Below are 26,722 nucleotides of genomic sequence, written 5' to 3'. Positions count from 1 at the left end.
CCAAGCCCTGCTCGTAGCTCACCAGGGAGCTTGCACAGGGGTAAACGCGTCGCTGCGGGGTGAGGCTCGCTTTTTCCCCTGTTACCTGTTTTGGCTTTTGGGGCTGTACTGGTGGAAGACCATCTGAAATCATGGGTGATTTTTTAACATGTTCTTTGAGGAAAACCTTGCTGAAGGAACAAATGGGGAGCTCCGCATTCTGGAGACGGGATGAAGCAGAGTTGAGGGGCAGCTTTTAAAGCACCGGGACCCCGACAGAGCAGACTTTACAGCTTGTCTCCAGCATCACGGTGGCCACGCAGTCCTGCTGCTGGAGATGGGAGGTACGGTGCAGCAGAACTGCGTGAAGGAGCCTGCACCACAGACGGATCTCGGTGCTAAGCAGTGGCCTTATGCTTGCACATTCAGAGGATGAAAGACATCCATGCATGTCTTTTCAGACTGAGACAATGAGAGAAGTGAGACATGAAGACAAGAGATTTTTCTAAGAAAAAGGTAACAAAGCGGTCAAAGGTTTGAAACAGCTTCCATATGAGGAGAGCATGACCAGTCTTTTCTCCTTAAAACACATAACAGAGGGTTGATATGACAAGGATGAAAGAAATTATTAATGTTAAGCAGAACAGGCCATACTTACCCATTTCTTCTCATAATACCAAATTCAGGAAAGCTCCCAAATGGCCATGCAATGGTTAAAAACCAATGAGAAAAGTGTTCCTTCGTTTTGACAGCTTCGTTTATACCAAAATGTGCTCAGCTGTTCCTGCCCAGGAATATCTGTTTACTGCTTTATTTGGATGTCTGAGGCAGCCACCAAATAAACTTTTCCCACAGAAGCCCTTGTTCCAGTGCCAATCCTGCTGGAGTTCAGCTTTGCTTCCTTTGGATGGTGAAGCAAACACAGGTGGATCCTACTGATACAATCAGGGTGACTCAAAACCTTGCCAGATGTGATGTTGGGACTCGTTTCCACAAAGTCTTGTGAAGACCAGAATCATTACACTAATTAACAGGGATGGGTCTATTAGCAGCAATAAAGCACGGTGGGTGCTCAGCTCAGAAAAAGCTACAGGCCTCTGTCAAGAGACAGGGCATTGAGCTGAACAGACCTGCAGCTACACCCTGTACAGCAATGTTATTTTTTACAGATCCTCTTTACTGTGATTCTGTGATTCTGGCCACTCGGCGAAGCCCACTGCTGGTGCACTGCCCTCTCATCTAATCAGATGCAGAACACCTGGCTAACAAACTGGCACTGCAAGCCTTCCTTTCTCCTGATATCACAGAAAATACCACCCGCTGCTCACATTGCTGAGAAGGGTTTATTCCAAGTGCTGAAACTGCAAGCCGATCATAAACACGTGGAAAAGCAGCAGCCTCTGTTCTTTTACCCTACTCCAGCCTCCCAGATACTGCCGTGGGCAGCTGGATGTGTAAGCTCACTGTTGTGGTAGCATTGAGCCCTCCTTTGCCTGTAAAAAGGAACATAAAATAATCACAGCCAACCTAAACACATGAACTGTTGTTAGCTCTGATCTAATTATACACTGACATAATTTGCCTGCAGTTGGCATTCACTAAAGTGATGTCAAAATAAATGATTTCAGTCCATTACGCAGCAATGGCAATGTTGACCCAAGGGAAAATCCTGGAGGAGGTTAAAACATTCATTATTCATTTTAGCTGCTTCATGAATGTCTATCCTAAGGAAGCAGAGGATAATACAATGCTCTGATGCCTGAATTTTGGAGGCACCTGTCTTTCCTTATACTATTTGGCAATGGCAATTATTTGGCCAAACAAAAAAGAGTTTGTGATTAGTTGTCACTGCAGTGCACGGCTCAAGCAGTGTAACCCCCGCATGGGTCTCCCCATTGTCACTGCGATGGCATGGTAGGATGCTATATTTAAGGCTCGAGGATGGGCACTCAAACATGGGGAACATTCTTTTGGGGAGAGTCATTCTTAGTGTCGTCAACAGGGAAAAGGAAACGCTCCTTTGTCCTTTCTCTTGCATGAGGACAGGCACTCTCACTGTAGTCTTCACAGGGTGAGTTTGTTTATCTGTAAATAAGCTACTGTTTATAGCAAGATTTTAAAAGATCTTTATAGCAGCATCAGCTATTTTGTATGATCACTTTGTTTGTATTGCACCTCAGAGACAGACTGTGCTTTGTGATTGTATCTGCTTTAGAGAGTCTTTACTGTTTTTTGTGTTGTTCTTATGAAAATATTTTTTTCTCACAAGTGTCTATTCTGTTTATTGATCTGTTCAGAAAAAAATGCATACATCTGGATTGAAAAGTGTAAGCGTTTGTAGATCAGAACTCTGTATCTTCGTAACAAACACCAGATTATAGAGCACTGAAAATTTTCCAGGGAATAATTGAATGTAGTGTATATTAATCATGATTTTGGAACAGTAACTATTCATGAACGTAGAAACAGAGACCTGATGCCCAGTAGTCATTGTACAGCTGCAATAGTCGGAAGAGAGTAGTATTCTAGGAAATTAAAAAGATATTTTTTCCACACAGATGTTTTATTTTCACTTTTTATATTTGCAAATGCTTCTTTGTTTCATCCAAAGTTAGCATCTACTGAGGAAATCTGTATTTTCATATGCATTTGGGAATATTTTGCATTTACCATAACTCTGCTTTTCCATACAACTCTGCTTTTCCATGGACAGTTTCTATGCGATTTGTTTACATTAACAGAAAATCACACTCCTGGAAAAAGTTGTCAGGGGTGTATTTTTAATTGTTTAAGGGTTAGAAAGCAATAAAACTTAAATATATTGAAAAATTTGTCAAGAGAAAATTTCAACAATAGAGCGTGAGCAAAGGAAAGATTTACAAGTATGTTTGAATGAATATTATTCAGCAATGATTACACTTCCAAAGAGCCAATGCGCTTTCATAAAGTAACATAAGCTCCTAGAACTTGAAAATCTGTGCAGTTTACAGAATGTGCTGTTGATTTCCAAACCTCTTGCAAGACATAAGGAGGTACGGGGGAATACCCTGTTAAAAATCACTTCTGATTAATGCCCACTCATTCTCCAGTGCCTAAAAGCAGTACACTTTATTCCCAGAAGGGGGGCTGCAGCAACAGCACGGTCCTTTAGCAGCTAATGCTGGAGGTGGAAGGCAGCCAAGAGCTGCTGCTTGCTCCCCACGTTTCACCTGCAAGAGGGGGATCTCTCTGGGCAGGCTTCTCCACTCCCGCTGGGGAGGGTCCTGCTGTTTACTGAGCAACTCCGTTACGGCTAGTGTTTGAAGGATGCTAGCTTTCTTCACAATTTACCAACTTTTTACAAGATCTAAGAAGAATCTGGAGGCACTCAGAGGACTGGATAAAGCATTATCCCATGGAAGTATTGACTGGAACTGCCAGCAGCTTAAGATACACAGATGGGATATTTGGAGTGAAGAATTGCTCTGTGTCTGCAAAAGATCAGTTTCAGAAAACCCACTTGAATTTTCCAGTTGTCACAGACACCAAGCAATTCCCACACAGCAGCCTGTGATGCAGCAGTGCTGCCTTACCCAACCCCTGGCACATCCAGGCAAGGTCAGAACATGGTGCAACTGCAATCTGGATGTCAGGTCACGGGCTATCTGGCATCGGATACCCCTGTAATAGTTTCTAGACTGAAAATCTGCTTATTTTCTAAACTTTTCCTCTGTATCTCACTATCTAATGTCCCATATCTTATTTTATCCCTGATCTTCTATGTCCCTCTGATCTCCCTTCTCATGATGCTCCTCATTTGCCTGCATGCTATATTGGGGGTCTGATCTAATGGAACACCCTGGAAGATCCAGCAGCTTTAGAGCATCAGCCTTTGGAAAACAAATCTGCCCATAAAATGTTGCCTGCCTTCTGTTCTGTTACAACCTCAGCTGCCTATAAAGACTTATTAATTTGATCATCTGATTCCATTTTTCACTGAACCATCACAAAACAAACTTCTTTCATAGTTCAAATGCCAGAAGGTAGTATTACATGAACTTTCTTTCATGGTCCTTGAACATCAAAGCAAAGCAAGGATTTAACGGTAACTGAAAGCAATACTGTTAAGCTTTGAAAGCCACTTTCTGTTTTACTCTATTCCAGCAAGAAAGTTCATTTCCAGCATGGGAAGTCGAACCTTTTTCCACCACAGAGAGGAGGAGCAAAAGGAGGAAAGGAAACAGAGCTTGCAAATGACCTCCACAACTAGAAAGAAAAGGTTCAAAACCAGGTAAGCCACACAGACAGGGATAGTTCGAGCAAATCCTGTCCAGACAGGACTTTCTACAGCATCACACTCAGTACCAAACACTCACAGATTTGTTGAATGTTGAATTTCTGAAATTATGGACATTTGTCTGGATTCTTTTTATGTGTGTCTGCCTCTGGAAGTGAGGAAGAAGAGACGTTCAGCCTTTCAGAGTTATCCATAGCAGCTGCCCTTGCACTGACCTCCGAGATACCACAGTAAGTCAGAAATCATTATAACTCAAATACAAGCATTGTATCGCCTTTGTATAGGGGTCACAGGTTCCAACTCATTTCATTGGAATCAAAAAGACCAGGTTCAATCAAGAGTTCTTCCTTTAAAAAAAAAAAAAAAAAAAAAAAGACCTCTACAAAAATGCAAAAAAAAACTAAATTACATTGCCTTGGAACCTGTGATGATGAGCCCTCATAAGCCAGGGCTTAAGAGAAACTATATTTCATAGGAATAAATTTAAGATATGGAGTCAGATTAATATCTGTATCTGTATTAATATCTGTATATGTATTAATATTAATGGTAACAGAGGAACTCACCCCTCTTTCCAGAAAATCTCGGCAGCGATCCTGCTGTCCATCCTTCTGTGAAGGCTGAACAACCTACGTAGTGAGCAACACCCCTCTTCTCTAATCCTTCTGCCAATTCCCCATGTGGGATTAAAAGTGGTCAAATAGTGGATTCCCTTCTTGAGTTATTATACTATTATCTCTCGTGGTAGCACTGTTCGCTTTTATGACACACGATTGCCTGTCATCATACCCCATTGTAAATAAAAACCGATGTTTCTGTCCTTAATACTTGTTTGGATTTAAACAAAACTATGTACTATAAAACAATGCAAAAATAAATATAAAGCATTATCCTAAAATTTGTTGGCTTTTAATATACTCTTGCAGAGATCACAAGCTAAGAAGAGAAGCTGCCATCCTAGAGCTTGAGCAGAGGGGGCAAAAGAGGGTTCGGTTTGGAAATGAGATGGAAAAGCTGGAAAAGGAGGTTATTAGGAACTGCAGGCTGCTGCGTGTGAGAGCTGACCGGAAGGCCCTTCGGAGGAAGGTCAGAAAAGATGTCTCTATTGGTAGCAGAAATGCCAACAGGGCTGTAATTGCCAACACGAAGTAGCATTCTGGAGAAGATCCTAAACAGGTGTTGGGACAACCCCTACACCATCAGCAATAAGGACAAGGCCTTATACTCCTGCCCCTGAAGCGTTATTGTACATGTCCCTTGTGTAAGACTTTGTGTAATTGGAAATAATCCCTTTCCATTGCCTTTATTTATTCTATCTTTGTCACAGGCTGTAGAGAAGGCACAGATGGAGAAGGACTACATCGAGCTGCGTTCTGGGCGCCCACCTATGTTCTGGATCCCCCTCCGGGTACACGCTGTGTGGGAGAGGATGGAAGTGACGCTGGCGTGCACAGTCCTGGCTTCGCCACCACCACAGGTTACCTGGTATGTCCGCTGATACCAACAACTCGTCCTGCCCGCGTGGTTGACAAAGTGTGTGCATTTCAGGGGCAGCTGGAGGAGCGACATCTGGGTCCTCACAGAAGGGAGGAAGGGAGAGCTTAAGGATCACAGAAAATACTTTCGGTTTAGGTCCCTTCTTCAGTTTGACTGTTAGGACTGGTACAGACGTGAGGTATTTAGTGGGCCCTGAAGACAGTCGGCAGTCCTGTGGGGCTCCTTTGGGATGGGACTGATGTCCACATTGACCTCCCTGCTTCCCTTGGTGCTCGGAAACCAGAATCTCCTGCCAGCACTCATTCACCCCGCACACGCACACCAGCAAGTCTTGGCTACCTTGGATACCACGCAAGTTCTGGCTTTGATGCCATCAGTCCTACACTTTGTGAAAACTAAACCAACTCTTTTACTTGCTCAGCCCTGCTTATTTATCAGCATGCAGGAGAGGAAGCGTTATGTACCAGGCCTGCCGGCAGTGTTCACCGTTAATAACAGAAGGACAGAAATAAATGAAAGATTGCCTCAGAAAACAATTGGCAGAGTGTTCTTTGATCAGTTTGTTAAAGTGATTGACCATTCCTCCCATGGAAGCTTTGAAGCATGCAAACCTTTGGATTACTGCTGACTTCACAGGCAGCCAACTGCAAGAGGCTGCCTAAGCACTCGTCTACTCCTCTGTACCTCTGTCGTGTTTGACTGTCACTAATTTTAAAATAAGGTGTTAATTTTACCAGCCAGTATCTTCATCCCTTCCTCAGCACCTTTGTGTCACCTTTGTGTTCAACTAGGTATAAAAACGGAGTCCCTATCGATCTTCGCCTAGCCCCGGCAGGAAAATACAAGATAAAAAACAAGTTTGGGATGTTGACCCTGCAGATCAGCAGGTAATGGATATACTCTTGTTTGTGAGGTGTTTTTTTCAGTTGAGTAAGACCTGTTTGCCTGAAACATCCACTCTGTGTATGCTAAACAAAAAAGGATAATTCTTCTGGCATCTGACTCTGCTTGACTTTAGTGTGTTGTACTTGCACTAAGCCTTTGCTATCAGTGAGTGATATCAACGGTTCAGAAGGTTTAAATTTTTTTACAGAAATCTCATAGCGTTCTACAGGTCTTTTGCTTGCTCATGATGTGAAATCTTCTGCTTATTAAAAAAAAAAAAAAATATATATATATATATATATAAGTAATATCCACAATCAAAAGGAAAGACGCTTTCTTGATGAAAAGCAACTATCTGCTTCTAACTGTTGTCCTGTAAAGTATGAATAATGACTGAAACCTTAAATGAAGGGGAAATATTTTTTCAGATGCTCCATGGAAGATTCTGCTGAATATAGTGTCGAAATTAAGAATCAGTACGGCGAGGCTTACTCATTTGCTACAGTGCTTGTCAGGAGTAAGTAGAAAATGTTTTTTAGTTTTAAATTTTCAAATCCTTGAAATTCTTCAAAATAGTTTCAATTCTATATGATAAATCAATTAAAAAAAAAAAAAAGCACTCTGGAAAAACAGAGAAAGAAGTGAGAACTCTGTCAATAAGATAGGAAAATTCCTCTCATTTATTAGTGAGGGAAAAGCATGGCTAAATAAACTAATTTTTAGCAACCACCAATCAATATGTAATGGCTCTTAAAACAACTTCCCTTTCTCCGTCACTTTTGATCTCAGGCAAAATCTTTCAGATTCCATATGGACACAGCTGTCTTTCTACTGTGCTGAAATTGTACTAAATTTAGAAACTCTTTTTTTTTTTTTTCTGGACTGATCTAAAACAGCCAAACATACTCAATGACTACAATACATAACAGGATTCGAAGGAGTGTCTTGCATTTCTAAAATTAAGAAAGAAATTGGTTAACACTTGCTGTGACTTTCATGTGGATCTGTTGGTGCAATACTGCATGGAATACCGTACCCCTCTCTCAAATCAGTAACCACCAGGAGCAAATACAGCAACTGGCATAGACTGTCTGGAGACTGGCACAAGCCAAATTCAGATGTGATGAAAAAAGTAAACCACTGCTACTTAAAAATTGAAATTATATAAAGCTTTAAGAAATATGCAATGAAGTCTCAAAGGATCATAGTTTAGCTGCTCATACTTCCTCTCTCTATATAAACACATATAGATAAAAATTTTGTCATTAAAAAAAAAAATAGACCTACAGAATTGCAGACAACTAAATGCCAGTGGGACTGAGAGTCCAGGGAGCGATTTACATGGTAACAGATGAATAGGAGGTGAAGAGGTTTGCTTTGGAGACCTCACAGGTCATGTCATGAGAGGTGTCTGGCTGAATGAACTGCAAACCCAGGGGTCTTTTTTTGGTTTAGATAGTGTATTTGTTGGTGGTGCTGTAATATATTGGCTCTGTCATGGGTTATTTTATTATCATCTTTACTCTTTGCATGCTGTATTTTGATCACATCTGAATACCATTTGGAGATGCATATGCACACAGAAGAATGTGACTCAAGAATTTTATTTTAAAATGTGCTGATATCGTTGTACACATCTGAGGGGAAGATAAACACTGGCATGAAATTTCCTAAAGGTATTTCCTTTTTGTCTTACAGAGTATTATGGTAAAGAGTCGGGATTTGATTCAGAAATATACAGAAGTAAGTAAATGGCTATTACTCTTATTTCTTTGACTTATATCCTGAAGCAAGCTGGCTTTTCTGAGCTATAGTTTTTCCTATTAGCTTGACTGCAAATGAAAAGTGCAAGGCTCAGATACCACTCTTATTATAATAAAAAAAATACAAGAAAGAAGACTCTGTGAAGTCTTGCTCATGCTGAATTTTATTTTAATTTCATAGGATCCCTTATCGCCAGAGAGGCAGATTTTGCCTTTTCAATGAAACCATTATTTTCAAGAGAAAAGGAGCCATTCACCCTTTCCTGTTACTTCTCCTCTGATTTACTTGAACATCAGCAAGACATTGCCTGGTTCAGAGATGGTTTGTATTCAATAGCTAAGCTCATGTAAGCTTGTATACATATACACATCTCAATATACCATTTAATTTCGCAGCTGTGATCTAATGTTTACAGAAGAGAATTAGAATTCTGAATTCATGAGCTGCTCTCAGCTCTTCTCAAGCTATAGGTGCTATTATTTACTTGGCATGCTTTCCTCACTTGTAAAAGGGTGACAGCACTACAATGGTTTGGAGGTAATGACTTATTTCTGCTTGTAAGAATAGTTTAAGAGCCCTAGTTCTATATAGTGGTAGCTCAAAGTGTTTGCTGTTAAGTCACTGAAAAGACGGAGAAAAAAAAACTCAGGATAAGGTCCACTCTTTCTGCGCTGTGTTTTGTGTACAAAGAGAACACAGAGGGACAGCCACCAAGTAGGATCAGAGTCCAGGACTGTATCTCAGACGCACAACAATCATAGCAGCAGAATTGTCTCGCAGACTCCTTTCTTGCTCTGTTTTGTTGTTATTTTTGGTTTTGTTTTCACATTTGGAAATACAGTGATCCTGACTCCACTAGTTCAAGTGGAGATCCTTTACCCCTTTTCATGCTTCACAGGTGAGTTGCTGCAGAACTCAGAATGTCATAAATTAAAGTACCAAGACCGGGAAGCTTCTGTGACAGTGTCATGTGCTCACAAAGAAGACGAGGGATTTTACACTATCCGCGTCCCCTCACTGGATGGATATAAGGAGCAGACCACTTACGTGTTTGTTAGAGGTATTATCAGGATGCTGTCCTACTTGGAACAAAAAGCTCCTTTCCTGATACCTTGGCATAAAGGATTTCACAGCCTCATTCTCAAGAAAACGTGTCCCAATTATGTGCATGGGTACAATTAATAGAATGTCCAAATCCTGTTTTGAGTTGTGATTAAGGTTCTAGAAAATATGACTTGCACTACTGAGATGTAGGCCCTTTCACACTTAAAATCAAGTTACTGAGGACAAGTTTTAGTACAGAGGAGAAAAAACCTTGACCACCGTAACTTGCTGTTTCCACAGACGCTGCAGCAGAAACGCCTGGTGCACCCGGATCCCCGCTCAACGTGAAATGCCATGATGTAAATAAAGATTGCTTGATTCTTTCTTGGGTAGCACCCAGTGATAATGGAGGAAGCCCAATCCTTGGATATTTTATTGAAAGGTCTGTATGTTGGCCATCTCAGAGCAGGAAAGCTCATCGTTGTGTTGTGGACAAAGACCCGCAGGAACCCCACGGGCTGTGTTCCTTTCCAGGTGTGTTGCTGGGTCGGAGGAGTGGGTCCCGTGCAATGACAGGCCTGTGAAAACCTGCAGATACCCGGTCCTGGGCCTCACTGAAGGACAGACATACCAGTTCCGAGTAAAGGCTGTCAATAAAGCCGGCATCAGTCATCCTTCAAAAGCCAGCGCTCCAGTTACGACGTATGACCCCAGCAAGGACAAGAGAGTGACAGGTACGCTCTGAAACCAGGAGCATGTGCTCTGCAGGTACAGTGTGAGGCTGCAGCTATAAATGAATGCAGTTTGTCCAGATTCGCCCCATTCTCACAAACCTCATTGCAACATACTGCCGTGCTGTGCGTTTGCTGAACCCACCTCAGTACTGTTCTGCAACAGAAAAGATCAACCACTCTTGGGACGTTTCATTAAATGTGTGATGAAATGTATACAACTATGCATATAATTGAATTACACGGTCTGACCTGTCTTTTCTGGCAAGCTCCAAGCATTTTGACACAGTTCTGTATCTCTTACTGGATAACACTGTCCTGTTTAACATTCCAGTTATTCCATATGACGAAGGCAGGAAGATAGAAATTTTCAAGGATGACCTGGAAGGTATGTTCACATTTATACTGAGCCATTGTCTCAGAGAGAAATGATTGTTATAGAGCAACAAGATCAGTACTAACATGACTCAGGACATGGTAAAACATAACTGCAAGCCGCACAAGGAATGGAAAGCACCCTCTCTAACGTCTAATCTAAATCTCCTCTCTTTTAGTTTAAAACCATTCCCCCTCATCCAGTCATTATCTGACTGAGCAAAGTCTCTTCTTCTATACTAAAAAAATCTTACTTTAAAGTGGGAAAACATAATCTGTTTTAAAAGAACACTTTTCTGCTACATTATAACTAAAGCATATTCTATTCTGACTTCCCATAGGACACATTAAAGTTCCTTTGCCACCCACCAACGTTCACGCAAGTGAGGTCAGAGAAGATTATGTGGCTTTGGCCTGGGATGAACCAGACCCAAGAGGCAGAGAGCCACTGAATTACTACGTGGAAAAGGTAGGAAAACATTATCACATGGAAGGGAAACTGCTGCTACTCCTGAACAGAACTGTTTATTTCTCACGTGGCCTATAGCACAGGCCAATATTTATTGACATTTATTAACTGTGAATAACTGCTGGTGGATGCTTACAGTAGTCAGAGAAAATAATTTGTCACCGCTTCTAAGGGAGAGGTTTCCTCCCATCTTAAAAAAATAAAATAATCATGTTTCTCCTAAAAACCTTGGCACAAAGTAGAAGAAGGGAGGCAAAGGAGCTGAATTGCCCTGCTATCCTGGAAATGTGCTCAGTCCCTTACTGGGGTGAGACGCCCCGAAAGGCCGCTCTAAGGGGAAGCTGCCTCTGCTTCGCCAGCACTGCTCACTGCGCAGGGGACTGCAGAACTTTCTCAGCCTCTCTCCAGCTCCACAGCTTACTAGAGCCATGATCCTGACTCTGACACCAACTTACATAGCAATAATTAGCAAAGAATAAATTAGTGAGTTTTACACCATACAGTGGTAGCGGAGTTGTAACAGGACTGTTCCTGCCCTGTGGGCCCCTAGGAGGGGAAGAGCCGTGAAGAACTGCACAGTAGTTCACTTTACTGTTCCCCTCTAACCCCTTTGCTAATTAATTAGTATCTCCTACCGATTTCCTTCTATATGTATTCATTTCCCACCTGCTGTACCATTTCTGTTGCAAAGGGGCCCTCTGTTGCCATGGAAGAAAAGTTTGAGTTTATCAACAAGAAGTATATCATCTATATTTTGGTGTTGGTTGGTTGTTTGGTTGGTTGTTTTAATACTTTCCTATAAAGATTGACTTTGTTATTCCTCAGAAGGGTTTTAAACTTTCACAAGTTGAAAATCATCACCTTTTTCCTTACAGTCAATTGTAGGCAGCAACTCCTGGCAAATGGTTAATCTGGATACGCCAGTTAATTCCCCAAGATTTGCACTCTTTGATCTTGTTAAGGGAAAATCATACTGCTTCCGCGTGCGATCCGTTAACAAGTACGGAATCAGTGAGCCATCCCTGCCCAGTGAACCCATAACTGCTGGAGCCAAACTGGGTAATTATTTCACTAATGTGCACTACACTAATGATATGGAAAAGGAGATGTACTATGAAATTCATGTGTGGGTTCCCCCTGCCTCCACCCTGCTTCCTTTAAATTTCATGTTATATTATTACACAGCAGTTGCTTTGATAGCAGGAAATCTCTTAATGCCTTAAATGCTTGTTTAATTACTTTGCAGTTGGTCAGTGCAGTGTAAATCTAACCAAGCAATGATGGGAGAATTACATTTAATTAAGTAAGGGACAGTTGAAGCCTGTGTTTAATCCAAGTATGCTTCCAGCACTCAAAAAAAAAAAAAAAAAAAAAAAAAAAAAAAAAAAAAAAACAGGCCCGTGTCAGAAGGAACGATACAGCTGTGCTTGCTGAAGGAGCCTGTCTTGGGGGCTTCAGAGAAAGGAGCAGTCCCTGAAGGGCTGACTTGTTCTGTTTCCTTACCAGGAATAACATGACAACAGTAAGAGACGCAAAGACTCATGCACATGTTTCCATTACACAGAGAGGACTATCTCTTTCTCTTATATTTTATTTATCCTCATATTAAAGCTGCCCTGGTGTTCATTAATGCTGTCCTTTTCGTCAAGAGTGAAGCAGGTCCCGTTTCACAGTGGAGTCATGTGAGAGTTAATATATGAGTCTCGTTTGCACGCTGATTCAGAGGTTACGTAGGTGTACATGAGTATGAGGAATCACAAACCCAAACATAAACACTTGGGCTGTAGACCAGGACAATGTCTATGGTATTTTGCTCTGATTTGAAAGTGAAGCTCTGGAAAAGATGAATACCTAATACAGCTCAACTCACTTATGAAAACCTTTGAATTTATAAGTTTTTTACTTATAAACTATAAACTATTTTTCTGTTTTCATTTTTTCTTTTGTAGCTACTCTGCCACCACCTTCTCAGGTTTTAGCTTTCAGAGACACCAAGACATCTGTTGTTTTGCAGTGGGATAAGTTAAAGGATGGTCTGGAGCCTCTTGGCTACTACATATATTGTCGGGAAACTGGGACAGAAGGATGGCAAACCGTCAATAATAAGCCTGTGACATGTAACGAGTGAGTTCAGTTGTTATACTGCACTGAGAGAAGACAGGGTGCCAGCTCGGATTCCTCTGTGTATGGCTGGAGTCGTATTTCAGATAAAAAAAGAACTTCCTTCTCTGCACACACAGGCACGCACACACGCAAACACCACGTCCTCTTTTAGCATGAAGTATTGCTCACATGCTGAAATGCCCAGTCTTACTTTTACATCCAAAGCCAGACTGACAGCAAGGTCTGTGTGCATCTGCAGGCTCTGGGTCTGCAGAAGACAGACCCTGTGGCATGACCAGCAGAACCACATTCCATTTTTCTGCCTGCTTTCCAGAGAGTAAGTTGGTGTCACTCACACAGGGGATTCAGAAAACCTCTCTAACTGTGGGGGCCACATGTCAACCAAAAAGTCCATGAGAAGCCCTATTTATTTTACTGGCAGTGCCAGGCAGCAGCACTGCACCTCTCGGTGTCTGATCTGTACTTACTGTCTGATTTATTGGTAGCCGTTTTATGTGGCACAGTGCTCTTTAATCTGTAACGGCAAATCATGGCTTTGCAAGGAACATTGCCTTATTAAAATATATTGCTGTCTGTTCAGAGGACTGTTTACCTGGACTCTGAAGAGTCAGATACAAACACTGTAATTTTCTCTCCTAGATTTACTGTGCCTGGGCTGCAGCCTGGAAAGGAGTATGTCTTCTGTGTGAAATCTGTCAGCGAGGCAGGACTAAGCGAAAGCTCACCAGAGACGGATCCTATCGTTGTCAGGCCAGCTATTGGTAAATAGTATATACATACACACAAAAAATAAACCCCTCCAAGACGTATCTATCATACATAGCTATTGTGACACACAGTGGTAATAACAGTGAGCAGATAAGCAAACAAAAGCAAGAGGAATGGATTTTCTTGCACCCCCCTGGTTCTGTTACTAATTATAGATGTCAGGGGTGGGCAAAGTTAATTAGCATTTTGACAAAGCAGTGTGTTAACGCTTACAGTATTCATTTGGTACTGGTACAAGTGAACGTTTTAAGTGCAGTTTTACTGGTGTCTTGAAATCAGCAATGTGAATTTCTCCAGAGCAATCACAAAGACCTACCCACCACGTTAAGACAGGAGCCGACCCTCAGCCCTCACCTTTATACCAACTCACTGTGTGCATCTTTCCTAACAGACAAAACATAAAGCGACATGCAAGAAATGCCCTGAAACATTTCCATGACTTTTCTTGTGGCATCTGAATAGGAATCCGCTCACTTCTCAATCCTTTTACGCTGTAAAAGTGGTATTAAGGGGCCTTAATATAAATAGCGTCACATCTGCTCTGCACACACAGGGCTGTCCTCTCCCTGCTTTGCCCAATGCGTACACCTCCTTCCCCAGTCCCCAGACCCCAAGCCCGCACTGAACACCGCCATCCTTCCTCCTTCCCTTTGCTGTGCAGCCCGGCCGTCCGCGCCCCGCGGGTTCGTGCTGCTGAGCTGTGGGAAGAGCGAGATGACCATCGGCTGGAAGCCCCCGAAGCGCCGAGGAGGAACAAAGCTTCTGGGCTACTTCCTAGACCAGCACGATACGTCTGAACTCGACTGGCATGAAGTCAACATTCAGCCAATTCCCCAGCGAGTTTACACGGTATGAATTTCAGATATAACACTGAGCTTCCTCACGCGTAGTGGGAACCATAGCTCCAACACGAGATGAGCTGCTTTTCCTCTACTTCCCCTAGTCCAGAACTTTCCCCATGCCTCATAAGAGTGCTACCATGCAAGGCCATGCCAATAACCTCTTTGTGCTTCTGAACCCAAAGGTTGGCAACCTCAAGGAAGGGCACCTCTATGAATTCCGGGCTTGTGCAGTGAACATGGCTGGTGTTGGGGAAGTGTCTGAACCCAGCGACGCGTTCAAGTGTGAGGAATGGACAATGCCAGAACCAGGTACTGCTCACAAAAAGGACAGGCAGAAGAGTATCACCAGCTACACCAGGTATCACCAGCTACACCAGGTATCTTCTCACTCTTCTGTGACTCCGAGGGACTTCTGAAGACAAAATCTGTACACGGCTGGGTCCCGGTGTACAGATGCACACAACCACTTCTGGGGACCTTCTGATTCAGATGTAGCATATTATTTCTGCATTACACACGTCTAGCATCAAGGTATTTTTAATAATATTGTTTCCAGAGAATGAAGAATCTGGATCAAATACCCTAACATCTTTGTATATTACACCAGAGCACATAACATCAAACCAGCTGATGTATGCTTTTTTTTTCCCTACAACCTATGTTTCTAGAACCTGTATGGTTGAATAGCATAGAAAGCACCACCTGTGGGCCCACTATTCACTTGTTAACAAAAAGCTTTGCTTTCTGATCTCAAACTCAAACGATGTGCACCTGCTTGCATTTCTAACATTATTGCTTGACAGCACACTCTTCTCCGGACAGGCCCTCCTTATGACGTGAAGTTCACAGAAGTAAGAGACTCGTCCCTGATGCTACACTGGCAAGCCCCGCTGTACACAGGCGCAGGTCCAGTTACAGGGTACTACGTGGATGTGTGTGAGGAAGGGTCAGAGGAATGGAAGCAAATAAACAAGCAGCCCGTAGCCACCACCCACATGAAGGTCTGTATGTGCACTTACTATCCAGATGTCGCTTCTCATTCAGCTTTATGTTAATTCCTGTCCCTGGTTCCTACAGGTTTCAGATCTAGAGACAGGGAAATGCTTTATTTTCCGAGTAAGAGCACTGAACAAGGCTGGAATTGGGCCCCCTTCGCTCCCCTCGGATCCTGTGGTGGCTAAAACCAAGCCTGGTATGAAACTGAAGTGGTGAGATTTTAAATATTAGCTACATGTTCCATAGCAAGAAAAAGCCTGAGTCAAAATAAAGATTAGCAAATTAATCTGCCCAAATGAAATTACTCTAGCTGTACACTCTCTGGCCTTTAAGCCAGATGTCCAGATGTTACCTCTTTTGGTAAGGGATGTTTTGCGGTGTTATTTTTTCCTTTGTTTGCTTTTGTCATACAGGCACAAATGAAATCGAACTTGGGGTTGATGAAGAGGGTCTCATTTATATGGCTTTTGAAGCTCCTGAAAAGAATGACTCTTCTGAATTTATCTGGTCAAAGGACTATGAAGGACCACCAGATGCTGACAGAGTTCGGACTGAAGAGAAGGGCAATAAGTGAGTATATTATGCACACTGAGAAAATGAATTGTGGACTGTGGAATAAAGAATGCCTTAAACACAGAGAAAAATGTGAGGGCAAAGGTTTCCCTCTCCTCCCAATATACAAGTAAACTGCTGAACTTCTGCAAATCTCCCCGATTCCCAGCTCTGCTGTCTATGGAATGGGGCAGGCAGGGAAATGGTCAGGTCACAGAAGGGAAACAACATCCCTTATATTGTTCATGCTTTTGCCTTGCTTCTCAGTGTCACATACATGTGATGTTCCACATGTATCAAATGTATTGTATTCTTTTACAAAAAGCATAAATTTTAAACAAAATATTTTTCTCTATTATTACTTTCAAGATCTAAGCTTATACTGACAAACCCATCAGAAAAGGACTTGGGGGTATATTCAGTGGAGGTCACAGATGTAGATGAAGATATCTCTGCCAGCTGCACTTTAACAAAAGAAGGTAAAAACTGATAATTAACAAGCACCAAAATCTAATGTGCCATAATTTTCTAGTATTGAGATGTTTGGAGGAAAGCTTCTCCTAGAGGAATAGTAAGTGACTGATGTCACTTAATGATAGGGGTATCATTAGAAAGATGTTTCTCATTCCCTGAAGGCCGAAGGGCAGTTTCTTTTCCAGTCCCCTACAAAAAGATACCATAGTCCTGGAAGGTCATTTTTCCATTAGAGTTCAGATTTCACACACAGCTACACTATCACAGTTATTTAAATCTTTAAAATATTTCTCAAGTTGATAGAACCAACGTTCTGTTTGGACATAACTAAGAACTGTCTTCACCACCACTTCAGGCCCTCCCTGCTATGGAATGTTTTGTACTTATTATCTTCTTCTTGACGTAAAGAAAGTTCATTGATAAATTAAGCCCAATTTATATAATGATTTTGATTTGGCCTAGTTGTACTAGTCTAAATGATTTCTTATTCTTTGCATTTCAGACCTGGACAAGTTACTGAAACGTAGCCATGAAATCAGGAACCCGTGTAAGTTGAACCAGGCTGAGGCCAGTACCATATATACAGATTCTGAAAGGGGAACTCTGGCATAATCCTGGCTGAGCCAAGTTCTGTGGTTTATATATGAATTCCCCTTGGTGGTTCTTTGTTTTCCAGTGATAAAGCTGATATCTGGGTGGAACGTTGATGTTCTGGAGAAAGGAGAAGTGCGGCTGTGGCTGGAGGTTGAAAAGCTGTCACCAAACGCAGAACTGCATTTAATCTTCAATGAGAAGGAGCTTAAAAGTACTCCAGTACGTTTGGGTATTTTTAATTCTGACTTACTTTCCCCTTGCTGAACAGGGAAGTCGACCAACTGGGCACGTCCCACATTTTCTAAATTACCATCAGACATTTTGATGTGTGCTTTTGGGAGGCTCTGTGCCTTGATTTCCCACTGTGCATAAGCAGAAAGCCAACTGTCTGCTTCTCAAGCTGTCTGGCCTTAGTACCACACACAGCCACAGGACTGACGCTCAGTTAAAGGCAGGGCAGTCCTCCTCAGTGCTACAGCCAGCAGAAACCTCAGTGGTAAGATGCAGAGAACACCTTCTCCTTAGCCAGCATTCCTCCCACCGTGAGAAGCTGCCTCTGCCAACCGTGCTGCAGCAGATTTCCCTTTTACACATGGATTTCCCAACAAAGCCCAGCCATGTCCCATTCATCTGATACTAGATGCACCTGTGCAGGACTGAGAGCTTTCTCTTAGTGAACAATCTGAACTCATTTAAGAGGATGGTAAAGAAATATACCATCTCTGACAATGAGGCAGGATATTTTTTCTTCTATTTTAACAAGCAAAGCTGCAAGGTATCCACCCTCTCTCTTTGAACTGCATACAGATAATGAATTCTAAGAGCAGATGAAAGTGATTTATTTCTCTGGAAATAACTGGAAATAACACTGCATCACATGTTACAATACACTCCTACCTTCTGATATATTTTTTTAAAAGAGTTCTAGCCTCTTCCTTGTCTTCCCATATCAAGTTAATATTTTAACATTTAAAAAGCATTTGGAATGACAGGAGCAGAGTGGAGAACAGTTGAGAATGAAGAACAGCATAAATCATGTGCCTGTCAGTTAAAATGCAGTGTAGCAATGCCAAGATAACAAAAAAGCAAAACAAAACAAAAAACCACCACAGATACAACAAAGGGATAGGAGTACGCCAAAGAATTTCAGAGCTTTTATTGCAATGGTTCCTGGTTTTGGGGGGAGGGCTGTTTTTTTAAAGCAATGTGTAGTGAATTTATTGAAGACTTTTGCCTATTATAAGAACTGTCTTTTCTACACTGGAGAACTGACATAGCAATGCGTGATTACAAAGTGTTTGCCAGGCTCTTTGTAACAATAATATTTGCCTAGAGCAAACAAGGAGGTGAGGCCTAAGGATGGTATTTACATTTAAGGTATTTACATGTAAGTGTCTGGCAGGTTTCGGGGTGTGTGTGTAAAAGATTCAGTAGTGGTTGCACGGTGTCAGAGGGTGGCAATATTACTTATAATTGCCCAAATATGTGATTACTTGCATTATACTAAAAATCATAGAGATCCTGGCAAGGTGAAAACTCTGTAATACGCAACAAGAAAGAATGCATTGTGTCGTGTGGTTCTAACAGAAACTTCCTCCCGGAGAAAAGTTCTGCTGCATGCAATTCTGCTATGCCTAAGTGCACAAGCAAAGAATAGATGAATCACAGAACACAGAATACCAGAGTGCAGTGGCCTCATTACACCTGTAGGATGAGGGAAATATATGAGGATATAATGGGACTCTGATGTCTGAGTGTCTTGTGAAAGATGTGCCAGGATCTAGCCTTCGAACTGCTCCTCTGTGGAAAAGCTATTTAATTTATCATATTTGCTTTGTTTTACACAGACACATAAAATAAACTTTGTCAAAGGAAAAGGTCTGGTAGAACTGATAATCCAGAATTTCTGTGATGATGATAAAGGAATGTACACAGCCCAGCTGCAAGATGGAAAAGCTAAAAATCAATTCACCCTAGTTCTTTTGGATGAACGTAAGTGGAAATTCAGTATCAAATATAGACTGCCATGCTGAGTGGAAATTTTTCAAGGCACTCAAGTATTTCTGACAGCTATACTGGCACACTGGGAATGTGGAGAACAAATTTTAGCATACATTTAAAGTCAATTGTGTAAGAAATAATCTGTATTTCTCTTCTCTTTAACATAAATTGAAGCTTTTAGTCTTACAGATAGGGTCCCTGATGATAAAAATGATCTGCTAAAGTAAAACATCCAGTGAATCTAGTTTAGTTATTGTTTCCAAATGTCTTACATTATTATCTTGCTATGTCAAACTGCCTGTATCTTGGCAGCAAACTGTATGGCAAGTATTATGATACGTACCTATTTATTTCAGGACAGGATCAGGTTGAAAATTCAGCGTATTTAACAGCTGGTCAGTTGCATCAAACCAAATGCGATAAAGAAACTAGTGTCGATTGTAATGAAGGCAAGTCCAAGCAACAAAGATAAACATGAAACATGCAGGGTCCTTGTACGTGCTAGTACAGAGAGACTCTTCAATAAATTACAAATAGGAAGCAACGAGATTAGCATTCAAATTCTTCCCCATACACTCTCTATCTCCATCTTGCAAACAGTTTGATGATTTCAAGCGACCTTACAAAGCTTCCACATTCTGCGAACAGAAAGTGTCTGTACAAATGTCACGTCCGCTTGACTCCCTGTACAACCAGACTCTCGTGGGGTGATCCAGCACACGTTAAGTTCAGAATAGAAAATGAGCTTGACTTGTGCTCTGTAAGTGCACATTTTTCTTTACTGATGATGAAAGAAGTAGAGAAACCTCAAGTTGCATATAGTTGTCTAAAAGTGAGGTAAATTTTATGCTCTCTGCCTTCCTTTGTGTTTCCTACTTTTAAAACATTTTAATTTCAGGGTTTCTAGCCTACATTTTTGTATGGTCAAAAGTCCTATTTCATTTCCTAAATGCCTAATGCTCAGGTCTCCAAAGACCCTTCTGTTCGTGACGATAAATATCACAGAGTCAGCAACCAGTACAATCAAGAAAAGGATGGTACTGATCTGCTCAAGGTTCTGTGAGGCCAGAGGTAACTGGTACTAGAGAAGCCTTATAAACATCTATCACAGCTCTTATGATAGCACCCTTTGCAAACAGAAATCTCTAGTGTTATACTAAGAAACAGGTGCTTTTGTTGACTTTGACAATTACTGTTCTTACAGGCTTTGCTAAAGTCGCAGAGGAGGCTGATGCAAAACGGAGAGAATGGAAGAAAAAGCAGGGTAAGATAAGCTGAAGGTTAATGACTTACCAGAGGAGAAAACAAGGTTCTCTAGACATGTTTAAAAAGATCATGCATCCCACTTTCACTTTATCCCCCATCTTACATTCATGGATAAGAAAGTTTAAAAAACAGTTTCAGAGAAAAAAAATATTACAGTTGGGAGGACGATCATCCCCTTCCAACTGGGATACAAGCATCCACCAGCAGCTGCCATACCAGGGAGGGCTAGGAGCACAGTTGCCTGTCTTCAGAGATGCACAGGATAAGTTTAAGCTGTGTATAAAGCAACTTTCCCCTCAGTTTACCCCTACAGGAATATTCAGGAAGAAAAATTAGACAGTGTACAACTTGTCTATTTTGTTGCACTTCACTCAGAAAATCTCTCTCATATCCCACACTGACTGCATGCAAAGCTGTCATTCAGTAAAGGCATCCTAGGCATCAACACTAACATCATTTTAAGGTATGATTCCTCAACAAACATAAGATCTGTTGCCTTAGGACATTACAAGAGCAGCAAAAATTGTGTGCTGTGAACTGGTGCCTGGTGTATGCAAAACTAAAAAGCGTGAAACTCTCCCAACGAGCACCACTGCTGGGATTCGCCACTAGATGGGGGCATTTCTGCAGCTAGTTAGGAGCCGTGGAACTGTGCAGCAAAAAACATTTATTTTCTTTTATAGGCCCGTATTTTATAGAGAATTTGAGATGGAAGGTTACCGAGAGCTGTGAAGTACTCCTTACCTGCAAGGTACGTACGTCTTTGTGATGCAACTGCACAGCCTGAATTCCTTTAGCATTCAATTTTATGTGCGAAATTTAAGGGATGGGAACAAACAATGCTCCTTTAAATGGTTATTTGCAGACCAATGAAGGGTAAGAGATAGTATATCTTGGACAGAATTTTCAATAAAGAAGGAAGTTTCCAGAATTCTTACACCAACCCTGTAATGCAAGTGATGTTTTGCATCAGGGCATGTTGACATTCAGAAATAAAATACACTTGAGAACCTGACTTCTAAACCTTGACTTTAAACAGGCAACGAACCTGAGAAAGGACACCAGCTTCCAGTGGTTCTTCAATAAGAAGGCACGAACAGGCGGCGTGTTTGATCCACAGACTGGGATAGGAACTCTTTGTGTTAAAAAGGTGAAAAACATAAAAGCAACTCAGCAGCACTGGCAGTCACGTCAACGTGCAAACATAGGGTTATCTTACACGTAACGCTCAATTTGTGTTTTGGGTAGTGCCCACTAAATGAAAGAAGAATTAATGCTATAGCCAGCTGAATTAGAAGTTAGATGTGTTTAGCAGTGAGTGGCTGTGAAAAGTTTAAGTGTGGGCTCTGCAGGTTTTCTGAGCAAGATTTGTTGCCCATTCTGGAGACAAACTTTAGTCAAAGAAAAAAAAAAGTTACTGTGCTCATTACTGAAATGACTGAATGAAATTTAAGGCTTAACCTGCAGAGAAGGCCAGACACGCCGAGCTAATGCCCGCTGTAGTCTCAACTCTGCCTCAGGGGACTACAGCTGAGGAAAGGCAGCGTGGTGGTGCAGAGTTCTGGTGCGATCTCTGCACGGCTAACCTGAATCCCACTTTCCTCTTTTGCCATCCTTTCTGATCAGTCCAGCCTCAGTCCAGGGAAGACGAAAATCTCAGCTCTCTGCCTTTTCCAAATCCTGCCTTATTTCAATAATATGTGAAGATTCCATTGTCCTTTTTTGTTGTTGTTTTGTCCTGTTTTATTATTATCTATGTACATACTTATTTGACAGATAACCAAAGCAGATGAGGGCCAGTACAAAGCACTTGTTTCAGATGACCGAGGAGAAGACTACACCCAACTTGATCTCACAAAAGGATGTAAGAGAACCTTGTATATGGCAATATTACACATCCACACACCTGCCTGGATTCATTTTGGATCTAAAAACAAATTTCATAACTTGCTACCACGTCTTTAACTGCAGATGTTGAGTGCTAAGGAAGATAGGAGCATCTAAATACAGTAAAAAATGCTCAGCATCTAAAAATAAACAAACTGATGACAAAACCCCCATACCCAGTAAGCTTTGCAACAGAAGAAGACAAAGAATAACTGATATATCCTAAACATAATGAAATTAAGTTAGTAGATCAGATGTGATCTGCTAAGTAGTGCATGGTTAGTTAAATATCGTTATGTCTTTGCAGCCTTTGAAGACCTCCTGAAGGAGCTGTGCAGGATCAGTGGTACGTCCCTTTCTCCTCAGCTGGTACAGTGATTACAGCAGGGGGAAAAGGTGGGATGCCACAATCGGGGCAAACAGCTCACCAGGGCAATATTTACCACCTCGGGTACAACACGGCCCATTGCATATTCCTTTGGCATCAAAAGCACCTTTAAAGTGTCAGTGGGGATGGTCAGTACGTGTGCCCAGGGACATAAAACCCTCTGCACTTACAAATTATTCCTGTGACCTTTACGTGCCAGCAGCCTGCTCCTTGTCACAGCGCTTGCTATGTGAATTTGGGCAAGTTGAACGTTCAGCTAGCCACATTCTCCAGAGAGAAATGTTAATATGTTGCTTGGGATTTTGTTTGCATAGCACGTAAAATTACACGGATATTCTTGGATGTCCTCCTCAATTTCAGTTTTTCAATTATACTACCAGCTCTTTCTGCTTCACCTCTGAAAATTCAGCCTACTGAAGAAGGCATCAAAATCTACACGGATGTCAAGTACTACACAGACTACATGAAAACAACCTGGTATCACAAGTAAGTCCCCAAAAGACATTTGCAAGGCTTGTGGGGGTACTGTTGCTTGTTTATCATAAAAATGTTGCTTGTTTATCATAAAAATTAAGCATCTTAGGCCTGAATCCTTATTTTCTAAGGCAATGGGAGATTTATCAGGGTAAAGACTGAGAACCACAACTCTCTCTGAAATCTGAATCATGTCTGGGAATTCCAAAATAAACAAGTCGTGCTATTTTTATCTTAGCATTGCATAAATATTTACAAGTGGTCATCTTTACTAGAATAATAATTTAAGGTACCGCTCAGTTACAGCCACCTTGGTTACAAACAGGAAAGGAATCTGTCATTTTTTCCCAAGTCCTTTACGTCAACTATCCTACACTTCCATAATCCATATTACCCCACTGTGAGTAACAAATATTCCCAAATGTTACAACATTCTTTCCAAACATGAATTAATTTAGCCTCGTAACATCTTGGTCAAATAGAGAAATGCCTTTTTATTACACATCTCCTACAGACATGTTAAAAATTGGCCTCCTTGTATGATGCTTAAGGGCTAAACGTATATGATGCCTACATCCTACTTAATCTCGTCCATAAGAATCAGGAGGTCTATTGTAGGGTTTGTAGAGCTTTGGCAAACTGCCCAAACACAGAGATAGATGCCCAGTGAGATTTTCAAGTGAGTGAGTCCGTAACTCTCCATGAAATGTGCAGTGAGGTCCTGACTCCCACCTTCTTGTTCTAACTGGTTTAGGACTAATCACTCTAATTTATGCAGCTCTGCTAAATAGTATTGAAATTATATAATTTGTTTGCTTAGGGAGAAGCAAGTGGAAAGTCGTGACAGACTGAAAGCTGGGAGCACGATGAATCAGATCTGGCTTCACATCCTGAACCCCACAGATGCAGATAAGGGAAAATACGTCCTGGAGTTATTTGATGGGAATGACACTCACAAGCTGTCAACGGACTTGTCTGGGCAAGGTAAACTGAGTCAACAGCACGGCCATGGGAATCAGATCTACCTGAGCTGCTCTCCAGGATTCCTTCAAACCATTGGCAGCAATTCCTCTCTCTTGTGTTTGAGCTGGAGGTTTGGTTCCATGACAACATGCTACGAAACTGGGGTCAGAAAGACAATGAACTGCCCATAAAAGTCAAAGGAAACCTGAGGAGAGGCGAATGGAGCAGCAGAAGGGACCCAAGTCTTTAGGGCACCTTGCTGCCAGAGCATAAGGAGCTGCAGGGGGAAGGATGAGTGGGAGGACAGCTGCTCCCGGGACATGCGGGGTTCCCCCGAGGCTGCCAGAGCTTACAGGCAGCACCCTGGAAAAGAGAACATTGCTTCACGTTTACAAAGGCTTTTCCAAACAGTCCAAAGGATTCTTTTCCTTCTGAGGAAAGGGAATATCAGGCTCCACTTATTTCAGTACTTTATAAGTACATTCTTATTTCCTTAAGGCATATATAATGTATAAGTGATAGTTAATTAGATGTAGCTGTGCACACAAATACCTGCATTTCCAAACACGATGCATTATATTAAACCTACTGTCGGAAGAAATAAACAGCAACTTTCCCTAAAAACATTTCTTTCCTTGCAGCCTTTGAAGATGCCCTGGCTGAGCACAGAAGGCTAAAGTAAGTTTCTGCCTAACTATTTTCACAGCCAAACTGATCTATTTCAGGTGTCATATTCTATACTGAGAATACAAGGCCTAATAAATAAAACCTCTATAATTTTATCTCTCTCTCTTCATTTTCAGAGAAGCAGCAGTAGCAGAAAAGTGTAAGTAAATGAATTTCCTTCCTTCTGCCAAACACAGCCAAGTGGTACACTGATAAGTAAAACTAAAAGGTCGTATTTGCTTATTCCCAGGTCGTGCCAGAGTTGTTCAAGGTCTGCCAGATGTTGCCACCATCATGGAGGACAAGGTAATATTGAGTAACTGTCCGTGTAACTGGGCCTTGCACAGACACGAGAAGCACTGCTGGGAGAAGGCTCCTGCTGTCTCCCTCCTGTACAGTTCCAGGAGCTTTCCAGAACTACTGCTGAAGGAGCAAAGTGGTACCCTCTGTGCCACCTGTGTCAGTCCCATTTGCTGTTGATTTGCTTCCGAATGTGCATGTGCTTCTGCACTTACAGGTGCTTTCCCTGGCACAGAATCTTCTGCCAGGTCACAGGTGTGACAGATGCTTTCTAGGTCTGTTTCCCAGTTAGATCCTTTCTGTTGTCTTCCCATAAAATACAACTAGACCAGGGGCTAAGTGCTGAACCTGATTTTTCCCATCATATAAACTTGATACCTACATTTCTGGGTCACATTCCCCTTTACTACTACACAGGCAAAATAAGTAACAAGTCTGTAAAGTAATTGCAAATTCACCATGTGTCTATTTAAGTGCCACTTTGTGGTGTAAGAAAGTTGTAAAAAGACAGCAGCACAAATATTAGTCAGGCCCCGTGAACTTAGGTTAATCCTGATTATCCTGGAAGATATCAGGAAAAGCAAATGAACAGTCCTGGAATCTCACCTACTAAAAACCTTGATTTTTATTTTTCTTAATCTCACATCAGTGAATTTCTTTGCTCAATTACATGTTTGTAATCTCTCTGTTTTACAACAGACCCTGTGTTTAACTTGCTGTGTATCTGGAGATCCTTACCCAGAAATCACTTGGTTCAAAAATGAGAAGGTTATCGTCTTTAAAGATCGTTACAAAATGGATGTGAAGGGGACAGTTGTCACAATTACCATAGAGAAAGTCTGCAATGAAGACACAGGAAAATACAGCATCTATGTCAAGAACAAATACGGCTCTGAAACAGGGCAGGTTACTATCAGTGTCTATAAGCATGGAGAGATACCAGTAGGAACAGATGAAAAGACCCAGGTGGAAACTGTAATGAGAAAGCCTAAATGAATTAGGCAACTATATCTCATTGAAATTAAAAGGAATTTGACTCCTTTGGATTCACTCGAATGTCTCCACCCTAAAATTCAGTCTCGTATCTCCATTTTTATTTCAGTATTATTTTAGTATTTTTATTTTGATGGTTGCTAGAAAACAATTCTCACTTGTGTGTGGGTGCATGCACACACTTGCATGCTCACTTTACAGAGAAAACTCTTTCCTGCCAAATTCTGTTGTGTGGGAAATTCCAGAGGATTCATGTGCATGAAAACTAGGCCTTTAGGAGAGGGTTTTTTGTTCTTGTTTTGTGGGTGTTTTTTTTTGTTGTTTTTGTTTTTGTATTAAATCCTCGTGTGATTATCTTGTAGCTGAGAAATGTTTATGTCTATATTATTAAACTTATAACCTGAGTGACACCTT

At 41.5% G+C, this 26,722-nt stretch overlaps 1 protein-coding gene across 2 annotated transcripts; it reads left to right on the top strand.

The window, feature by feature from the left end:
- The first annotated feature begins 11 nt into the window (after positions 1-11).
- Positions 12-26,722, top strand: MYOM3 (myomesin 3). Of its 2 annotated transcripts, none has more exons than XM_068658055.1 (37): positions 12-2,050; positions 4,123-4,249; positions 4,411-4,485; positions 5,182-5,341; positions 5,583-5,740; positions 6,544-6,639; positions 7,066-7,154; positions 8,336-8,380; positions 8,582-8,722; positions 9,300-9,461; positions 9,746-9,887; positions 9,980-10,179; positions 10,511-10,564; positions 10,893-11,020; positions 11,896-12,079; positions 12,970-13,144; positions 13,784-13,905; positions 14,574-14,761; positions 14,937-15,063; positions 15,577-15,755; positions 15,832-15,946; positions 16,164-16,320; positions 16,672-16,781; positions 17,279-17,323; positions 17,453-17,589; positions 19,218-19,362; positions 20,576-20,635; positions 21,321-21,388; positions 21,677-21,787; positions 22,414-22,501; positions 22,832-22,870; positions 23,293-23,398; positions 24,207-24,370; positions 24,991-25,027; positions 25,153-25,175; positions 25,266-25,321; positions 26,015-26,722. In XM_068658055.1, exons 2-37 carry the CDS (start codon positions 4,143-4,145, stop codon positions 26,309-26,311), a joined length of 4,290 nt encoding a protein of 1,429 aa, XP_068514156.1. In that variant the 5' UTR covers positions 12-2,050; positions 4,123-4,142; the 3' UTR covers positions 26,312-26,722. The 2 variants fall into 2 exon arrangements, with proteins under 2 accessions (XP_068514156.1, XP_068514155.1); XM_068658054.1 differs by lacking the exon at positions 12-2,050 and adding an exon at positions 3,892-4,001.

Source organism: Anas acuta, chromosome 21 (assembly GCF_963932015.1).
Source record: "Anas acuta chromosome 21, bAnaAcu1.1, whole genome shotgun sequence".
Taxonomy (NCBI): Eukaryota; Metazoa; Chordata; class Aves; order Anseriformes; family Anatidae; genus Anas; species Anas acuta.
The sequence above is the reverse complement of the archived record's forward strand: the minus strand, read 5'-3'. Positions and strand labels throughout refer to the sequence as shown.